We start from the raw sequence: 19,535 nt of genomic DNA on the forward strand, positions 1-19,535 counted from the left end.
GCCATCTCTACAAACCAAGGGCTTTTTGTTTAAACTGTTCACTTTAACTCTTAGAAATTGGGCACCTTAGGTTTAAACTGTTGACAAAAGCACCTTAACTCTTCAAAAGTGAGCACCTTTGGTTTAATCTGTTGACAAAAGCACTAAACCTCTTGGAAATTGGGTACCTTAGGTTTAAGCTGTTGACAAAAGTACTATACCTCTTGGAAACTGGGTGCCTTATATTTAAACTGTTGACAAAAGTACTGTAACTCTTGGAACCTGGATACCTTAGTTTTAAACTGTTGACAAAAGCACTAAACCTCTTGGAAATTGGGGTGCCTTAGGTTTAAACTGCTAACAAAAGCACCACAACTCTTGGAAACTGAACACCAAGAGTTATGGCGCTTTTGTCTGCAGTTTAAACCTAAGACACTGACTTTCAAAGAGTTACAGTGCTTTTGTCAACAGTTTACACCAAAGGTGCCCAATTTCCAAGAGCTACAGTGCTTTTGTTTGCAGTTTAAACCTAAGGCGCCCAATTTCCAAGAGTTATGGTTCTTTTGTCGACAGTTCAAACCAATGGCTCTCAATTTCCCTGAGTTGCGGTGATTTATTGAATAATAATTCTGTGCTGTCAACATATTTTTATTTATTTTATTTAAAATATTTTTACCCCACCTTTCTCCTTGAAATGAATGCAAGGTGGTGTACGTCATTAAAAAGACAATATTTAAAAGCTAAAAAAAACAACCCAATAGATATACAATATTAAAATGAATTGAACAAGCATTACATTAAAAGCAGTCATAAAATCAATGCAATTCAGAGTTTTTCAGATAATGAATACTCAGAAGTGGTTCACCATTCACTTCTTCTGGAGGAGCCATGAGGCTGTGCAGCTGGCCCAAGGCCACCCAGACTGGCTTTGTATGCGTACGAGGCACAAGGAGGGAATCGAACTCTGAGCCTCTGGCTGCATAGACAGATACCTAAACGACTGAACTATCCATCCAGCTACGATGTCTCCAAATATCTGTTTCTGGGGACGTCAGACGGAGGGTTTTGCTGGGCCCACCTCCAGGGCTTCCCTTTGGAGGGCCCTCTGATTGGCAACGATGTGAATAGGATGCTGGCCTCCGCTGGGCTGTAGCTTCATCTTTCCCCCTGCTTTGGACGAGAGAAGCAAGACTTTTCACGCTGTCTCCCTGCCAAAGCCAAGGCCCCTTCTGTTTGGATTCGCTACAATGGGCCCTTGTATTCTTTGGCACCGGCTGTCTCTCGGCTGCCCATTGACGCTGCCTCCGCCAACAATAACTGCTTTATCTTTGCCGGTGCCCTGGGTTCAAAGTGGGTTGGAAAGGCCGGGAATGGACGCGACGGGAACAGGGACGAGAACAGGACCCGCATGTCGCCTGGGTGGGGAGAGATAACTCTATAAAGGCCAGCGGTCCCATGGAGGCGAAAAGTCTACCAGCATCTCAGCGTGTCCTATGGTAGAGAAAGGAAAAAGTAGAGGATGGAGCTCTATGTGCTTTGGCTGGGTTTTGCCTTCCTTCGCGCCGCCCAGGCGGTGAGCTACGACTCGGATCGTTGCAGCCCAAAACAGGTAAACGGGCCCAGGGTGGGGCTGAGGAAAGCATGGGTTTTTTTTGGGGGGGGAAGCTTGCAACCCACCTCTGGGTAGGACCCTATGCTCCGGACCTCCATCCTGAAGGGCTCTGACCCTCTGTGAAGCTGATGAGTGGCCTTGGTTGCCAGATGGGCGGTATATACCGTATCTTTCCGTGTATAAGACTATACTTTTGTCTAAAATCTTTAGACTAAAAATTGAGGGTCGTCTTATACACGGAACTAAGCTGAGGAGAGAACAAAAACAAGTGGAGGGGGAAGCAGGGATCGAAGCGATCCTGCAGGGCTTTGATCCCTTTCCCCCTGCACTTGCTAAGCCCCACTTAGATTTCTTAAGTTTGGATGAGAAAAGTGGGAGGGGGGCGTCTTATACACAGAAAAATATGGTAAATCAAACAAAAAAATAATAATAGGTGGTTTTCCTCTGAGCCACAGCTCAAACCTTTCATTAAAGGTGTAAGTGTCCACGTTCTGGACTTTGCTTTAATTGAGAGGACTTCTTTAAAAGCAAGAAACAACTGAAAGAGTAACAAGCACGTGGCTTGAATAATGCAGCCCCAAGTTACTTTTGAAAAGGTTGCTCGTAGTAACCCCAACACATTGTTTTCCAAATTCTATCAGGCGTAATGGGAGCATGCTCCTTTTCGAAAAGCAGCTTTTCCCCGTCGTGTTGCGCCTCTTGCTTGGAACGGATTGGGAGTGCGGGGAAAAGGAAGAGCTAGTGTAGAATGAAAATTAAATCCCTTTAAAGTAAAAGAAAAGAGTGGCACAAATTCAGTTTAGAAGAACCAGCCCAGATATACACTAAGGACAGCTTGGGGGCTTGGTCGGCTTAATGAATTGTAGGCCTTTCCCATCTCATTTGAGAAGCTAAGCAGGATCAAGCCGGGTGAGTACCTGGATGGGTGACCACTAAAGTATCTCAGAAACCTGGGAGAGCCATCACTTTCAGCTCGAATTAATGAGACGTGATCTAGATGGAGCAAAGAGTGACTCAGTACAATAACAATGGGCACCCAGATGCCTCCTCCTGCCTATTTTTCAGTCTGGGCAGACGGTTAGATCCACCCAGGTCTTCTCGTGAGTGCAGGTCTTTTGTCCTTCAGGCCTTTGGAGACTGGCTTATGCACGCCTTTGCCACGGACTGCAAGTGGTTCATGAAATACCTGGACGACATGACGATGGTCGTCGTCAATTTACGCGAGACGGAAAGCGGAGGGATCTACATCGCTTCCAAGTTCCCAACGTAGGTCCTCCTATGTTTGGCTCATCAGGTCTGGTAGATGAGATGCCTTCTTTCCTATAAGGCAGGGCCTCCCGGCCAGGCCTGGAATGTGGTCAAGAGGGACCCAACAGGGTCAAACCCAACATCGTATGGCGCTTGTGTTTAGGATCAGAGGTTCCTTAAGGGATGAAGTGTGTGTGTGTGTGTGTGTTTTGGTTTGTTTCTGATCAGGAACTGGTCAGCAGGAGAGACGCACGACCAGTCCACCAGTCACCAAGCATCCCTTTCAAAAAAAGAGAGAATCTTTAGGGAGGTAACTTTTCAATACCTTCTAATTGTGAAGCTGGTGTCCATTTCTGCCCGTCCACAAAGGCGGAGACCTGCACACAAGCTGGCGTAAACACTGGATTTTGGAGCTGACATTTCAGACTGTTCCTCTTGCGATTCTCAGAGAGGGATTTATGGAAAAAATGTACAGTTGTGATTGGTGGACTTGAATTATCCCCTTTTAAAAAACACACACACTTTCTTTAACAAGTGATTGTTCTTTAACCAAGAAAATTCCATTACCTTAAACCATACCCTTGTGCTTCACCATGAAAAACCATCATCCCCCAAGCGCTGCAAGGCCAACCAGCCTGTTTTCTCTAGCCCTCTTGTGCCCGCCTGATAGTCTGACGCTGGGGGCAAATAACCTGAAAAACGAATGGATTTCCCTCTGCTCTTATTTTATAGCCCCTTCGGGTGCCAGAGCCTTGAGCTGGAATTCAAGAGACAGGAAGATGGGTCGTACGTCCACACATCAGGTCTGTACACGCCCAACCTTGACCACATACTCTATTCTATGTGCTTGCTCGCCTGAAAGGGGTTCCCTTTCGAACAGAAGATTTGACCGTCCGATATTCATTCCTACCCTGCCTCTTTGATGCTCTTTTTCCCAGTGTTTCTTGACTTTGGCTGATTTTCCCCCCCACTGCCCAGGCTACAGTCCATGCCATCTATATTTCTCTTTGAACAATAAAGGAACATTTTGGTACATAGATTAACAGGTATTTTATATTTCTAGTGCTTTGAGAACATCGAGTTTTGACTGATCATTCAATCAGGCCTGAACACGCCGGAGTGAAGGGGGAAATCAGAAGCAACGATAATTTCAAAAGCCATTTTAAATGGCTTGAAGAGAAGTCTTCCCCCTCTCCCTGGAAGGGGCTCCAATCTACCGCTTGTTCTGAGATGCTTCCGCTGTCCTTCCCTGCAGGATGGGGCGAGGAAAAGATAGAAAAGATCATGACAGATTGCGATACCTACACCATTGTCACCATCGCGAAGGTCAGGGATGGGGTGACCTCCAGATATGCGGTACTTTATGGTATGTACTCAAGAGGTTTCCTGGATTCTTGGGGTGTGTGTGCAGTTTTGTAGCCGAAAGATACAGATCTACTGACCTCTAATTTAAAAAAAACACACACACCCTTGCGCAACTCAATGTTGTTTCTTGTGCATTTCGACTTCTAGCCAGGGACACCCAGGTGCCAAAGGAAGCTGAACAGAAATTCCTGGACTATGTGCATCGTGAGCTGGGCTTTAAGGAGGAAAACATTCAGATGTTTGGTGACGAAGGTAAGGTGTGAGAAGAGCTGGTTTTCTTGACCCAGGTTGGTTCAAACCGTACGGGGGGGGGGGAGAGAGCAGGAGATGTCTAGACAATGGAGGGGACGAAGTAATGGGCAGGAAAGCATGGATTGAAAGCAGGGAGAAATGCGGGTCCGATGAGGATATGGCGAGAGCTTTGAAGATAAAAACAAGGAGATGGGCCAAAAGGATGGGGTGTCCCTATGGCAAAAGGATGCACAGACACCCCTCATCAACCACAGAGGTGAGGTATGTGGCAACTCTCCCTATAGCTGCTCCCCCAAAAACAGGCCATATCTGAACGAGTATACAAACCCACACAATTCCCTCCTTTGTGTTTCATGTCCTAACGGCAATTAATGTGACCTAAGCCGATGTCCCTCCTCTTCAATTATGTTTTCACAGTGGCCTGCGCGGAAGGTCCTTAGGTGAGTTTTTCAAGGCACCGACTCAATTTTGGGCAAAAGCGTTGGCTGGCCTGAACCTTCGGGTCTTCTCGGTCAAGCGTGACAAAAACACACCCCATGCTTTTCCAAGGCTATCGGTCTGAATAGAGAAAAGGCTGGGTGGTATTGGCTTGTTTCTGTGACGTCACCACCAGAGGTTACGATCTGAAGCACTTTTGCCTGTTCATTGTGATTCGAAGGAAGGGGGTGGTGGAGGGGATGTAAGGTGAACAAGACAAGGAAAGAGCATTGGCCCTTTTTTGAGTGGAAGACAGTGAAAGAATCCAAGTTTGATCTTAGAAAACCAGAGATGCTGGCTCATCCCTCATGTTCCCTGTCCCACAGGTTCCTCAGAAGACTCAGCGCTGCCGGCTGTGGGTTTGGAAGTGTCCATGGCGTCCAGTTCGGGCCTCCGTGCGAGATTCTGAGCATCGAATGCTGTCGTCCTGCTTAATAAATAGATTCGGAAAATGCACTGGTCAAAGTTCTGTTATTTGCCCCAAAACTTACTCAGCACTATGGCACATGGGCTGGCCCGTCTGTATGGATTTCCATGCAGTCTTTTTCTTTTAATTGGACCCTGGTTTTTTAATTAGACTGAAAGAAATCTGGGCTTGTGATTTGGGGGGGGGGGAGAAATGGAAACCGAAAAGCAAACAGACCAACTCATCGGATCCGAGTGACAATGCCAGCGTACTGCAGGAGGAACACGATGTCTTGAAAGGCAAGCCAGACGGTGACATCGTGTCCCTATTTAACAAGGAGTATTTGTTTTGCTTTAAAGCACATTAATTTAATTAAAGGATTTATAGGCTGTCTTTTAAGGTCGCTCCTCCCAGGGTAGCAAGCTTTTTAAAAAAAAACTTAGACCCACAAGAGAAAACAATGAAAAAATCAATGAGGTCTGCACTAACAATTAAAGGGACCCAGTAATATATTTTATTTATTTAAAATATTTTTATCCATGCAATCTTTTTGTGGAAGTGTGTGTGTGGGGGGGAAGCTTTCAGTTCTAGGGCCAGATCCAGCCTTTCTGATCTGTCCCTCTCGGAGTCCCCAGATGCCCACCTCCCTTTCCTCATGACAGTATCTTTTGTTAGTTATCCAATTTTTCTTTAGTTCCCCCTCAGAATTCTAAAACGTAGACATGTTTCATCTTCTACGGTTCTGAGACCAGCAGGGAAATCTTTAAACTAAAATATATGCGGACACGTTTGGCCATATCTCCTCCCCCTTTCGGCTTCTCCATCCCGAAGAATATCAGTGGAAATGAACTCAGTCTGAGGCTGAAAGAGGTTCTCTTTCCCTATATAAAATGATTCTAATAGCATCTTTACTGAACAATAAGTTGAAGTGAGCACAGTATGCTCTTTGTATGTGGAGGGGGGGGAACAGAAGTTTCCCCCCCCCCATAAAGGTCACCAGGAAGTGCATCAACTGAAAGGGGGACCTTGTGATACCCCAGAGATATGGGTCAATGGAATCACACCAGACCCGAATCCAGGGAAAACCCAGCTCAGCTGTTCATATGATGATGCAAACCTTGATAGTATTTTTCGGGGGAACTTATGGTGCTCAGGAACAAGGCCTAAAGAGCTTCCATGCCACCTCGGAGCAGGCAAAGATGTGAGCCAAAACTTCTCCAGCTCAACCTCCTACGAAACCAGACTCCCTCCTCTTCCTCCAGCTCCCCTTGCCTAGAGGTTGGTTTCCCTACTTAAAGACCCTGCAAAGCACCACAGTCTTGATTTACTCGCCTCAGATCTGCCCACCTTAGCAATGGCGCAGCCTGGCAAATATCTGGTGGCAGAGAGTTCCACAAGCCCTCCGTTTCCTGTCAGCCAGTTTCACTATTTGTTCTCCTATGTGGGACACACAGATCAGGCCTCTTAACGGCTGACCTCCAAATGTGGGAGTTTGCTATGGGTGCTGGCTGTCACACTGGTGAGCGCCCTTATGAAGGGACTCTGGCAGTGTAGTCTTCGGATCTGTCCTTGTTTGGTGAAGCTACTTCTTAACAATCATGGGTTCTAACAAAAAAGTGAGTTCTGCCTAACAAAAGTTCTGCTCTGTGCATTAAATGGGGACAAAGCAAGCCGGTTCCTCAAGATGCTTGGCTTGTTTAACCAAGCAGTTGGTTGGTTGGTTGGTTGGTTGGTTGGTTGGTTGGTTGGTTGGTTGGTTGGTTGGTTGGTTGGTTGGTTGGTTGGTTGGTTGGTTGGTTGGTTGGTTGGTTTCATGTCGCTTTAGGGTGTGTCTCCTTCAGTTCCCAGGCATAAAGTAGGAGGCGAATATTTTAGTAAATAAAAATAAACAGAACCCCTAGACAACTGGACTGTGGAGGTTGGATGCTCTGGTGGAAACTCTGGTGTAAGGTAGCTAGGTTAAGCCAAAGGAATTGTTTGCAGGGGTGACCCCCTCCGCACATGTTCAGAGACACTTTTGCCTCCCTCTCCGATCTCCAAGAGTGAAGAAACAGCAAGCTTGGGCCAAAATGGTGAAGGGCAAGGGAGGCCAACCAGCCCGTGAGTTCAATGGGTCTGTTCCCTGCGTTCACGGCTCAGCAGCTCGTGACTCAAGGCACGTGTTTTGGAGATGAAACCCCCCCTTTGATTCTGCTGAAGAAACAGCCCCAGGCAAGGAAAGACGGATCGTTTCCATAAAGGTTGCTTGGCTACGTCAATCTGGGCCAGGCGACAGTCCGCCATCTTTGTTTCTGCACCTGAATTTCTGCATTGTCCCTGCTAAGCCGTCTCCACCTGCCTCTCCTTTAGATAAGAAGCGCGTGACCTTTTCCTGGACGGATTTGGGCCAAATGCTCAACCGGTCCTGAGCCAACACAAACGCCTCCTCTGTTTGGATAACGACTGTGCTGAGGCCAACCTATCTCAGGGCCCTTGGGGGGCCACCGTGTTATTTCCCCCCCCTCCGCTTGAAGATGTGGCACGAGGGCAAGAGAAGGTGAAGGTGTGGAGAAGGTGGAGAGAAGCCCCCCCCAGGATTTGGAGGTGGGGGCGATGCCCTTTGGGTGCTGCAAAGCCCTATAAAAGGAGGAGCCTCCACCTCGCCTCTCTCAGTCTCCTTCCACCGTCTTGAGATTCTTCTGAGATTCGTTGGCTGAGAAGGAAGAACGATGAGGGTCTGGCTGGTTGGGTTGGGTCTCGCCTTCCTTGCCATCATCAGGGCGGACGACCTTGACAATCTGGAGCATGAGAAGGTAACAAAACCAGAGGAATTTCTCTCTCTCTCTCTTTCTCTCTGCTTTGGAGGCTCTTCTGCGTCCATCTTCATGGTGGGCTTCCAAACCAACTGACCCCCCCCCCCACTCCACAGGGCCCTGAGCTTCTGAGGCCTCTTTCTGTTTAGCGCTGCCTGGTTCCGACCTCTGGCTTGTAAAGCATCTCTTCTTCCTCCTCCTCTTTTGCACTCAACGGGACCGTTACCCCCAGGTCTACTTCTCAGTAAACGGAAAGAATAAATTCCTCTCTTAGCCTGCTTTTATCTTGTCTTTGCCTTCCTCAGCCCCGACGGAAAGCGCGAGAGGAGTTTGCTAGCTTGAAATGGACCAACGGATCAGGTTGAGGCGATCCATGGACTTTCCCCATCCGGGAAAGTCGGTGGACTTTTGCACCACGTGTGGCCCAGTCCAAGCTGGCCCTGATCCGTGCCCAAGCTGGACCTTTTTGGTCTAACAGCTGGCTCCTCTTTTTTGGAGCCGCGCTGGAGGGATTCCTCCTCCCAGCAAAACGACTCTTTCCAGCCCCGTCCGACCGTCTGAGGGGGCCCTTAGTCCCAAGGAACGTTGGGCTTTGTAGTTGAATGCGGGATGTCCCGTTTGCTGTTAGAGAGGGTGTAACAAACTCCCTAGAGCTCTGGCTCACAAATGCCACCCATTCAGTATGATGGAGCCGTGGCCACCTCAAGAGAAGACCAAGCTACTGTGTAGCGACCAGGGAGGTTGGCAAGGAAAAAAAAGGGAAGGGTCGGTGAGTTCTGAGTGAGTCATTGGGAGAAAAACAACAACACCGCAGAGTCGAGTTCAAATCAAGCCACTGGGGCGACTTCAGTACTAACGCTCGTTTGAGGTTTCCAGAGGAAGCCTCCGCGTGGGTCTCTCACGTTGCCTTTTCTCCTCAGCTCCAAGGAGTGTGGCATGGGGTCGCCTTGGCCAGCGACTGCGAGATGGTTTTGAAGCACCGGGACGACATGAAGATTGTGACAGCCACCCTAACGAAGTTGGAGGACGGAGGAGTCACGGTGGCTTCCAACATGCCCACGTAAGTTTGGCTTCCCTTTGCTTTGTTCCAAACGCGCACCTCCTCTTCCCTGCCCGGGGTTTGAGAAATGATTGCTGCAGTCCGGAAAAGTCACTGTAGTGCCCGTGATGGTTCAGGGATTATGGGCATTGTAGTCCAAAGGCTCCCTTTTCTTGTTCCCCCTCCCTTTGTGCCGTCATGCGCTGCGTAGACCCAGACTACAGGGGTTGGCTGTTTTTGCGAAGCCTCAAGCAGGTCTACCCTCTTTCCCCATAAAATGGGCAGAAATTCTTGTGTTTTTTTTCCTGGGTCCACCACTCCGGCCGTTCCGAATTCCAAATCTGAAATAGGAAAGGCGGATTTTAACTTTACCGCGAACTGGGGCGAAGGAGAGGCAGCCCTCCCAAAGAGTACCATCTGACTTTCACCGTTTTGGAGGCCATGGCGTTCGGGCTGAGCTTCCGTGTATCATCCGGGCACGCACGGAAAACTGGTTATCTTATTGTTCCCCTGCTCAAATTCCCAGGTTAATTAGGGATGTGAACCCCTATCAGATGGAGGAGACACACTCTCTCATCTCCTCTCTGTCTTCTGCTCCTCTTGCAGGCCACACGGATGCAAGCACTTTGAAATGACCTTCCGGAAGCGAGAAGATGGAAAACTGGTCCACGAATGTGGTTTGTAATGAAGGACGCACAGAGCGAGCCTTAAACACCCACTAACAAATGTATTTTTTTTGGGAGGGGGATACAGATGTGTGCAAAAATAGAGACACACACGTAGCATGGGGAGAAAGACATACAGTTACTTCTAGACAGACAGTTCTTTAATCATTCTCCATATTCCATGCCAATTGTATTGGTATTTTCCTCACCATCCAGATGACGCTGGGCTTCTCCCGGACTTACGGTCTGTGTTTACCCCTTCCTGATACAGGGCTCCACCAATCCTTTTAGCTACTAAAATCCCAGGGTATGCACACTTCAGCATCCCCTCTGCCCTTACTAGCTCACAGATGATGGGAAAATTCTTCCCTCATCACTTTCTCCAAGAATATCTAAGAAGCAAAGCCTTCCGCAGGATATGAAGTGTTGCCCATCTGCTCTGAAACACCATGAGATTGGAGGGTGCCCCGATCATCGAAGGTGTCTCCTTCTGTTCTTTCCCCCAGAATGGGGCACAAAAATAGTTGACGCCCTGAAGACAGACTACAGCAACTACGGCCTCGTCAACTTCGCGAAATTCAAGGGCGGCCAGAAAATCTGCAATATTATTACTCTCTTTGGTAAGTAGATGGCCCCGTGACGCTGAGAGAGGGGAGGAAAAGAGGGAGCAGGGATTTATTCGCTCTGCTTATCTGTCACGTCCAGAGATGGGAACCGTTCTTTTTTGCAGTCCAAAAATGTAGGGATGGAGTCCCCTCCATGCAGCATGTCGCACAGGCCAGAAAGCTAGTGACAGCTGGGCGCACAAGTTTGCACAAGAGCAAAACAGGATGGAGTAAACCTGGCTGGTTTCTGGTTTTATGTGCATCCAGTTTCTGCCCCCAACCCCAGCCTCCCCCATGTTTCGCAATGCTGTGTTTGTGTGTGACTGTGTGAACATGGGCACAGAAGCCTGCCCTCTAATGGTGGAAGGTTGGCAATGCACATCCAGCTCCAGTCTGTCTGAGGTGCTGCTTGTTTTCTGTAGCCAGGGTACCCGTGTTAACAGAAGAGAATGCGGAGATGATCAAGAGCGCTGCCAAGGAGGCGGGCATAGCAGAAGAGAACATCATTATCTTTCCCCAGGAAAGTAAGGCCAATCAAATCTATTTATCTATAGCTTGTAATGATAATGGACAGACCTGGAGTTTCTGGCAGGACTTGGTGCCAGAAGCACAGTAGGGCACAGTCCCCTATTGCATATGAAATACTCACCTTCTGACATTCTCAGTAATGCCCCCTCTGTCTTTTGCTTTCACAGTGGCCTGCCAAAGCTAGACACAGGTGAGTTTTTGAAGGCAGGAATTCAAAGGTGTTCTGTAACATGAACTTTTTGCTCTCTTGGGGCTGAGAAGCATAAAACAGGGCTTGCCCCCATTTTTTTAACACCCTTGAACTGGATCAGAAGAAAACCAGCTGGACTGGGTGGGATAGGCCCACGTCTGTTGCGCCACCAACCCATTTTCCCACCTGAGGTATTTTTTGCCGGCTCATCATGGGGGAATGCATGGATTCCATTTACTTGACCTCTTTTTCAGACAGTATGTGCTGGAGTGGGCTCTGACCCTGGAAAATGGGAAACCATTTTGGTTTTGGGGGGGTATTCAAAAGAGAGGAAGTTCATCTCACAAGCTTCCTGTCTTGTAGGTGACTGAACCCGGTGCTTGAGAAAGTCCAAAGATGGCAGCAGTTACCTGGAAGTATCCCTGCTTTCCGTGGCATGTGGTTGGTGGCACCGCCAACGTGGACACTTCATGTCCTTAATAAATTGATTTATAAACTGCATCTTGAAATGACTGTTTGTGTGGAGACAGAGGGGAAGGAACCATGTGGACGAAGATCTGCCCCTCGCCCTGGGGGGCGGTGGGACTTTGTCTTCTCAAAAAATGAGAAGTCATTGGTTCTCAGACGTTCCTGGACTACAACGCCCAGAATCCTCCGCCACTAACTGTGCCGGCCAGGATTTCTGGGCGCTACAGCCCAAGAACCTCCAGGGAGCCGAGGTTGGGAAGCATCCGGGAGGTGACTTGATCTGAAATGCCCAGGTTGGCGCTTTGGGAGACATTGACGGAAAAAACATTCTTTTCCTGCCCTTTCCAAAACGCTGGCGTTCTAGGAGTGTCTACGGAGAGATCTATCCGTCTTGGCTTAAACGTCGAGGCAAACGGAGGGCAGAAAAGATGCATGTGGTCGGGGTTCCGGTTTCAAGCAGGGAGCTGTGAACACACCAGGATGAAGGCAAAGCTACTAGACGTGTTTTCTCCTTTTTTGGGGGGGGGGTCTTAAGAGGCCTGGAAGAAGGGCTGCAGCTGATTTGCAGGGTGTGAATGTCCCGGAAATAAGAGGCCACCAGATCCCCTTGGAGATCCACCTGGCTTTCCTTCCCTGTGGCGTTTCCACGAAAATTCGTCCCCTTGATGACGATGGTTCCTGGATGTCCAGGAGTCTTGGCTTCCATTCCCAGAAATGCGAGGAGCAAAAGCCACCACCACCAAAGATCCAGAAGTCCACGGCTTGAGAACAGTGGCTTGAGAACATGCTATTTTTGGGGGGAAGGATTTCCAGCCGAACTGTCTTGGCATCATCTCCCAGCCTTGCGTGGTTGGACAACCCCGTGCCGGAAACGAGAGGGGGGACCCTTCGAACGTTCCCTGCTCTTTGCTGTTTCCAGGTAGTGGTGAGAGAAGGTCCGGATCCTGCCCCCAAGCGTGAAAGGCTGTTTGGCTGCTCAGGTGGAGGGAAGCCCGGCCTTTGCCTTCCGCTCTTTCTCTGTGAAACAGGGAGAGAGCCCGAAAACACACGAGTAGGGTTTTAGACTGAGTCGTTTCAGCCTTCTTTATTTTTTCCCCGCACATGTTTTCCCCACAAGTTGGAGACGTTCCAGGTTTCCCAGCCCAAAGGACCTTGGTTGGCACGTGCTAGGGAGCCTCGGGAATGGCCATCCAAAAAAAAGAGGAACTTCTCTGGCCCCTGTCCTCTTGCACCGGGAGGGTGGAGAGGGCTGGCTTCCCTTTGGGTCACCCTGCCTGGCGGGGGCATCTTCCTCTTCCGCTGGGAGGGGACGGGTTTGGGCTCCTGCCTCTCCCCCTGGGTTTTGGGGCAAACTGCAAATTGGGTTGAGCCGTCCCGGCAGTCGGTGGGAGGAAAACTTCTCGAAGAAATACTGCCCGTAATCCCAGGCGGCGGCTTTCCCAGCCATTTCCGCTGCACTCGCCAGGCGCCCAGTCCCGCCGGCCTCTGAAAGATATTTGAGCATTTCTCTCGGAATTGTACCTTCATTTTGGGAAGCCGAGCCTGCCTTTCCTCTCTCTTTCCTCCCCAAAGGGTTGATTGCCAATCTTGTACCAAATGTTTGAGACAAAGCAGCTTATATATAACGAATAAAAGCCAGCTTTATTTAAGGTCACTGCAGCCCCTTGTCACTTTTGTATAATGCGCACTCTCAGGAAAAAAGTCGAGGTCAAAAGATTCCCAGGGAGGGTCCAGAATTAGTCTATTCCCTGCCAAATATCTCTCCCCCCCCCGGCTGTGTTTCTCCCTGGCTGATGCTGCAGGATTTTAAAGGCATCTGGCATCTAGAGGCCTTCAACAGGGGATGGGACAGATTCCTGGAGGAGACGACCATCACAGATGACAAGCCAGGGTGGAGATGTATCATCTCCAGGCTTCGAAGGAGGGTCCCTCCCAATGCCAGATGGAGGGGAAGAGGGGGGTCAGGAGACCGGTCTCTCATTGTCTCGTGTGCTCCGAGACGCACCTGGTGGGGCCACGGTGAGATCCAGGAAGCCGGACTAGATGGGCTCTTGGCCTGATCCAGCAGGGCTCGTCTTAGGTTCTTCTGATTTGACCTCCGCAGGATGATATGCCCCTCCTTTCCATACGATGGCCATACGATGCACCATCTTCCCCTGTATCTTCCCCAGGACACGGCAGGATTGGATGACCTTTGACCTTCTCCAGCCCTCCTGTTCCAGACACTCCAGCCTCCGTCCCCCCCCCCAATTGCCCCAAACCTCCAAGCTGAGTCCCTTCCAGTGGACGTTTGGCTCCCGGCATTTACGGCTATTGATCCTGCTGGCCGGGGCAGATGGGTGTGGGAGCCGAGAAACATCTGGAAGGCACCTGGTTGGGGGGAGGCAGCTGCTGAAAAAAGTGCACCCCTTAAAAGGGTGGGATTTACTGCCATCCTCTACACACACAAACACACACACACATATCCTTGGACTCGTTCTTCTGCATTGAGAAAGGGGTTGGATTTGAGAGCTTTAGAGGCCCCTTCCAACGTCACTATTGGAAGACCAAGAGTCCTGGGTTCTGGTTCCCCCCATCAAATCAGGGCATGATGCTGGACCTCATTGAGGAGCTCCCGGCACGTCTTCGAAGCGAAGCATGGGAGACCCGCTCCACCCCTTTTAATCTCAGGCGGCAGCATCCCTTGGGTCAGCACGTCGTCGGGCACCTTCCTCCATGCCAGGTGGAGAAGCCCGAGAGCCGCCAGGTGTGCCCATCCAGGGGCGGGGCTTAAGCGAAGGCCCGCCCACTCCAAGGCCGAAGCTTCCACCGTTGCTAAGGCAACCAAAGATGCTCCCACCAGAGGCCCCGCCTCCAGTTCTACAGATCGACAGTTGAACGGCCGCCCCGGTCAGCCTCCTTTGGTGGTCATCTGGACGTGGCTGCCCACCATGGACTGCGAGATGGACCGCTGGACGACGTGGGACATGCTGTTGGCGGATGACGCCCGGAGACTGACCTGGTGGGATCTGCTCCTGGGGAGGCCCTGGAGGGACCCCCCTCTGCCCCTGTTGATGCGGAAACTGTTGGGGCCGGCGGCCGTGATGATCAATCTCGGCATCACCTGGTGGATTGGCCAGGTGGCCTGCTTTGGACCGGCCGGCCGGGCGTTCCTGATGGCCCTGGTGGCGTCCATCTGGGCCGTGCTCTGGCTCTGCGGCTGGCTGCCCAAGGACACCCCGCCTGAGCCACTCATCTTGCGTCCCCACGACCCCCACCGACTGACCCGGCGACCGCCCATCACCCTCCCGCCGCTAGAGACCACGGCCCCGCGTGCCTCGTGGAGGGACCCCCGTCCTGAGAGGTAAGGAAGGGCACGATGCCTCCCCCCCCAACAAAGCAGTGTCCCCCCCCTCCAGCCTCTTGGCCCCTGAGAGAGGCCAGAAGCGCTGGGGCTGTGGATGGGGGGGGACATATGGGCCTGGGTGGGGGCCAAGGGACTCCTGGGCTCCTGCCTGATTTGACCAGGTTTGGGGGGGGGGGCGTCTCCTGATCACTACCTTTGTTTCCCTCTGCAGGACAAGGCAACCTTTCACCGTGGCCAGTCCTCCTCGTCGGTTCCCCCCCCTCCGCCTCTCTCCTGCCCGTCCTCGTCGTCCTCGCCCCCTATCCTCCAACCCCTTCTCTCCCGACCGGCTGCGCCTTCTCCCGGTCTCTCCTGCCCCCTTTTATTCTGGCCTCTTCTCTCCTGCCCCTTTCTGCCCTACCTGTCTCAATCCTTTCCCCTACTTTCCTGCCCACATGCATCCTCTTCCCATGTCTCCTGCCCCCTTCTCTCCTGCCCCTTTCTTTTCTGCCCCCATGCAATCCCTCCCTATCTCTCCTGCCCAACCGAATCCTCTCCCCGTATCTCCTGCCCTCCAGAATCCCCTGCCCATGGCTTCCGTCCCCTTTCCTCTTGCCCCCCAGAATCCCCTCCCCATGACTTCTGCCCCCTTTCCTCCTGCCCCCCAGAATCCCCTCCCCATGACTTCTGCCTCCTTTCCTCCTGCCCCCCAGAATCCCCTGCCCATGACTTCTGCCCCCTTTCCTCCTGCCCCCCAGAATCCCCTGCCCATGGCTTCCATCCCCTTTCCTCCTGCCCCCCAGAATCCCCTGCCCATGGCTTCCGTCCCCTTTCCTCTTGCCCCCCAGAATCCCCTCCCCATGACTTCTGCCCCCTTTCCTCCTGCCCCCCAGAATCCCCTCCCCATGACTTCTGCCTCCTTTCCTCCTGCCCCCCAGAATCCCCTGCCCATGACTTCTGCCCCCTTTCCTCCTGCCCCCCAGAATCCCCTGCCCATGGCTTCCGTCCCCTTTCCTCCTGCCCCCCCGAATCCCCTCCCCATGACTTCTGCCCCCTTTCCTCCTGCCCCCCAGAATCCCCTCCCCATGACTTCTGCCCCCTTTCATCCAGCCCCCCAGAATCCCCTCCCCATACCCCCTGCCTCCTTTCCTCCTGCCCCCCAGAATCCCCTCCCCATGACTTCTGCCTCCTTTCCTCCTGCCCCCCAGAATTCCCTGCCCATGACTTCTGCCCCCTTTCCTCCTGCCCCCCAGAATCCCCTCCCCATGACTTCTGCCCCCTTTCCTCCTGCCCCCCAGAATCCTCTCCCTGTGTCTTCTGCCCCCAACCCTCCTGCTTCCCTCCCCAGAAAGCGGAAGCGAGAAGATGAGAACACCCCTCCTTCCGCCCCCCCGCAGAAGACTCGGCGCAGGTGAGGGCGGGCGGTCCGTCGGTCCCGAGGGAGGCCTGTGGCCCGGGTGGAGGGGCAGCAGACCGGGGACACCCCCGCCCAAGCATCTCCCCCTGGCACTTGGTCGGCCGCTCTCCATGGAGGGCGAGGGCGGCCGTGTCCTGCCAAGGTTAGACCCCCCCTTGGCCAGGGTGTCAGTGGTCTGGGATGATGGGCGTCGTAGTCCAGCTGCCCCTGCCCTTGCAGAGGTCCCACGGCCGGACAACGGCTCTTCCCTTGCTAGAGGATGAAATCCTGCCAGGCGCGTCTCAGGATTGATCTCCTCCCACCCACCCACCCACCCACCCCTCTCTTTCTGCAGGGAGAGGACATCAGGAAAGAGAAAAGCGAAAACAAAGTGGCTGACGCCATCATCTTTCCCCTTGCATTGGTCAAAACAGGCACCCTCGGCTCCTCCAGGTACGGCCTTGGGCAGGGGGGCTGGGGTCAGGGTTAGGGTCTCCATCCACTCAGCCCCTTCCCAGGGACCCACACCAGGGGGGTTCCTTAGTTTGCTAGACTTGGGCCTCTTCTTTCTTTCCATCACAGCTGTGCCGGCGTCCGGGGAGGAACCGATGGATTGCACGCCGGCGCCTTAGAAAATCGGTCGCATGTGGATACAGGTCAGGAAGGCGAGGGCTTCGGAGGGTTGCTCCCCATCGGGGCAGGGGGGGGCCCAGAGGGAGCTGTGCCCTCCACCTCCACCCCTGCCCCCTTCCAGAGGAGAAAACGGGGCAGGGTGGGTGGGTCGGGGAGGGGGAGAGCGAGCCCAGCTGGGCAGCCCAGTGGGGAGGGGGGAGGCTGGGTCTCCCCACAGAGAGCAGAGAAGGGACCCCGGTGGGGGCTCAGCCCCTTCCCCAGGACCCTCACGGACTCCCCTTTTCTCTTCCAGAAGCCTGAAGAAGAAGAAGAAGAAGACGAAGAAGAAGAAGATGAAGAACAACAACAACAACGACAACAACGAGAACAACAATCAAGGGAGCCGGCAGCATCAACATCTCTTCCTTTCCTTATCTGGGCCCCCCCTTCCCCTCCCCTTCTTTTCCATCTCTATTATAGCCCTGTTCATGTTTTACCTGTTTTTTTACAATGAAATTAGCTTTTATTTATTTGAACCCGAAAGCTTTTTGGTTTCTTTCCAAGGGAGGCGGGTGGGTGAGGAAGTGGGGTGGTGGGCGAGAGGGAGCCCACAACCCCCCCCCCCAGCGGGGGCCTGGGCATGCGGGCAGGGGGGCAGCTGGCTCTTGCCCCCTTCGCTCCCCCACCCTCGGCATGAGGGCGGGGAGAAAAGGACCCCCCCTCCCGGGCGAGGGGTAAGTTCGAGGGCGAAGGGAGAGGTAGGTGATGGTCACCGGCTGGCTTTTCAAAGGGGACCCGGAGGAAAGCCCGCGAAGGGCATCCGGGAGGGAATTCCCTCTAAGGATCAGGGAATCCGGACAGTGGGAAAGGGAGCCCCCGGAGAAGGAAAGGCCGAGGGTGGCCTGGCGAAAAATCAAGGGCAGCCTGGCTTGACCAAGGCCAGCAACAGGAGGAACAGTTCCTTGGACATCCCCGTGGCAGGTCTCCTTTGACCTTTCAAGTTCCTGCAGTGGTCGCCAACCTTGGGGCCTCCAGATGTTCTCGGACGTCAACTCCCAGAAATCCTGGCCAGCAGAGGTGGTGGTGAAGGCTTCTGGGAGTTGAAGTCCGAGAACATCTGGAGGCCCAAGGTTGGGGACCATTGCTTTATAGGAAGGCATCATCTCCAGGGGGTGGCCAGAAGTTGGTGGGTTCTGCCTGGTTGCCGGTGAGGGGTGCCCGGCTCCCCCCATCAATGCTCTCCTTGTCTCCCCCTTCCCAGGGACCGGCTGATGGCGCCCCTCCACCGGGAGATCAGCGAAAGCGAGGTCCTTCCTGTGCCCGGGAGCTGGCGGTGAGCAGACGGTCCAGCCCGAAACGGGGCAAGGGGTGAAAGGAAGAAGGCGAAGGTGAACAACCAACGTTCCAGGAGGAGAAGGGAAGGAAAAAGGTCCTGAGCGTCGGAGGGCGACGGCGAGGAGGAACGGAAGGCGACTCGGAGTCCGAGGGCCCAGCAGCCGGGGCTTCGTGCTCCCTGGGGGGACGCCCGTCCTTCTCCTGCTGTCCCGGAAAGTCCAGTCCTCCTTTTGTCCTGCGGCAGACGAGACGACCTTAACCTCTTCTCTGGGAACGCTCCGGGAATACTGCGTTACGAGGGACAGAGCGTGTCTTTGCGTCAGTGGTGTTTCTTCGGGAAAGACCAGCCCCCCCAGGCCTGGAAATAAGAAGGTGGAAACTTGCAAAGAGAGACGGGACGGTGAGCCCGAGGCAAATCTGCGGAGGGGAGCAAGAGGTACCCCTTTCTCCCTCCAGAAGGAGCTGCCGGTGGAAGAGGACGTGCAGAATTGGGACAACAGATGGACTCTGACCCCGACGTGGCCAGAAGGGACGAACAGCCAGGAAAGAGAGCGTGGGCTTCGATCGGCACTGCAACGTGGGTCCCATCGCTGTGACCGAGAGACGTGATCAACTATCAAGGAAGAGTCCTTTATGTGGGAAGGAGTTTGGACAGAAGGGAAGGGGCCTCTGAGTGCCTTTGTCGTTTGATGTCTTCTGAAATAAATAAATGTCACATGAAGAGTGCTTTGAAACCAAACGTTTTGTGTAGTGTCTTCTTGCCAGTCACCTGGCTGGGCTCTCTCTCTCTGTCTCTCTCTCTCTTTCCTCTCCTGGTCCTTCTCCCCAGGATAGAAAAGAAGAGAAATCCCTTGGGGGGGGGAGGAAAGCGGGCAACTCAAGGGGGTGAGCTTGGTCTGAGAGGCAGTGAAAGGACCAGCCCGTCTTTATTTATTTTATTAGATGTCTACCCCGCCAATCAAGACCAAAGGTCTACTCTTGACCTTTTAGGTGCCAAGGGGTGAATCAGGTCCCTCTTGCTTTGGTTGATTGACTGTGATGGACGACGTGGAACCTGAACTCAGATGAAGTCGGAGGAGCAGGAACGCGTTGAGAAAGTTCAAGACAAACTTTTTTTCCATTTCTTTCTGTGCAAAGAACAAGGTGTTTCCAGGGAAGTGGCTTATTTAAAGACAAGCGTACTGTGGACTAGCTGCTGGTAAAGCTGCTTTCATCTCTCCAAACTCACGTCTAAGCCTTTT

At 52.5% G+C, this 19,535-nt stretch overlaps 2 protein-coding genes and 1 long non-coding RNA gene across 3 annotated transcripts; all 3 read left to right on the forward strand.

Annotated features, from left to right (window-relative positions):
- Positions 1-1,320: 1,320 nt before the first annotated feature.
- Positions 1,321-5,385, forward strand: LOC110087468 (extracellular fatty acid-binding protein). The gene is made up of 7 exons (XM_020809171.3): positions 1,321-1,588; positions 2,718-2,857; positions 3,572-3,642; positions 4,095-4,205; positions 4,352-4,456; positions 4,874-4,896; positions 5,260-5,385. Exons 1-6 carry the CDS (start codon positions 1,499-1,501, stop codon positions 4,894-4,896), a joined length of 540 nt encoding a protein of 179 aa, XP_020664830.3. The 5' UTR covers positions 1,321-1,498; the 3' UTR covers positions 5,260-5,385.
- A 2,603-nt stretch (positions 5,386-7,988) lies between these two features.
- On the forward strand, positions 7,989-11,657 carry LOC140702902 (extracellular fatty acid-binding protein). The gene is made up of 7 exons (XM_072984726.2): positions 7,989-8,131; positions 9,052-9,191; positions 9,777-9,847; positions 10,342-10,455; positions 10,863-10,964; positions 11,136-11,158; positions 11,522-11,657. Exons 1-6 carry the CDS (start codon positions 8,048-8,050, stop codon positions 11,150-11,152), a joined length of 528 nt encoding a protein of 175 aa, XP_072840827.2. The 5' UTR covers positions 7,989-8,047; the 3' UTR covers positions 11,153-11,158; positions 11,522-11,657.
- Positions 11,658-13,391: 1,734 nt separating this feature from the next.
- Positions 13,392-19,033, forward strand: LOC144585171 (uncharacterized). The gene is made up of 5 exons (XR_013539691.1): positions 13,392-14,969; positions 15,184-16,362; positions 16,703-16,800; positions 16,930-17,003; positions 17,273-19,033. It is a non-coding gene; the product is annotated as an uncharacterized LOC144585171 (long non-coding RNA).
- Positions 19,034-19,535: the final 502 nt, after the last annotated feature.

The sequence above is a fragment of the Pogona vitticeps genome, chromosome ZW-PAR (genome assembly GCF_051106095.1).
Source record: "Pogona vitticeps strain Pit_001003342236 chromosome ZW-PAR, PviZW2.1, whole genome shotgun sequence".
NCBI lineage: Eukaryota > Metazoa > Chordata > Lepidosauria > Squamata > Agamidae > Pogona > Pogona vitticeps.

Bases quoted from the DNA above. Each gene is read 5' to 3' on its own strand.
- LOC110087468 (XM_020809171.3), top strand. From the start codon at position 1,499: ATGGAGCTCTATGTGCTTTGGCTGGGTTTTGCCTTCCTTCGCGCCGCC. The intron at 3,643-4,094 runs GTCTGTACACGC...CCTTCCCTGCAG, and splicing joins GTCGTACGTCCACACATCAG to GATGGGGCGAGGAAAAGATA. The intron at 4,457-4,873 runs GTAAGGTGTGAG...ATGTTTTCACAG, and splicing joins TCAGATGTTTGGTGACGAAG to TGGCCTGCGCGGAAGGTCCT.
- LOC140702902 (XM_072984726.2), top strand. From the start codon at position 8,048: ATGAGGGTCTGGCTGGTTGGGTTGGGTCTCGCCTTCCTTGCCATCATC. The intron at 8,132-9,051 runs GTAACAAAACCA...TTTTCTCCTCAG, and splicing joins ACAATCTGGAGCATGAGAAG to CTCCAAGGAGTGTGGCATGG. The intron at 9,192-9,776 runs GTAAGTTTGGCT...CTCCTCTTGCAG, and splicing joins GTGGCTTCCAACATGCCCAC to GCCACACGGATGCAAGCACT.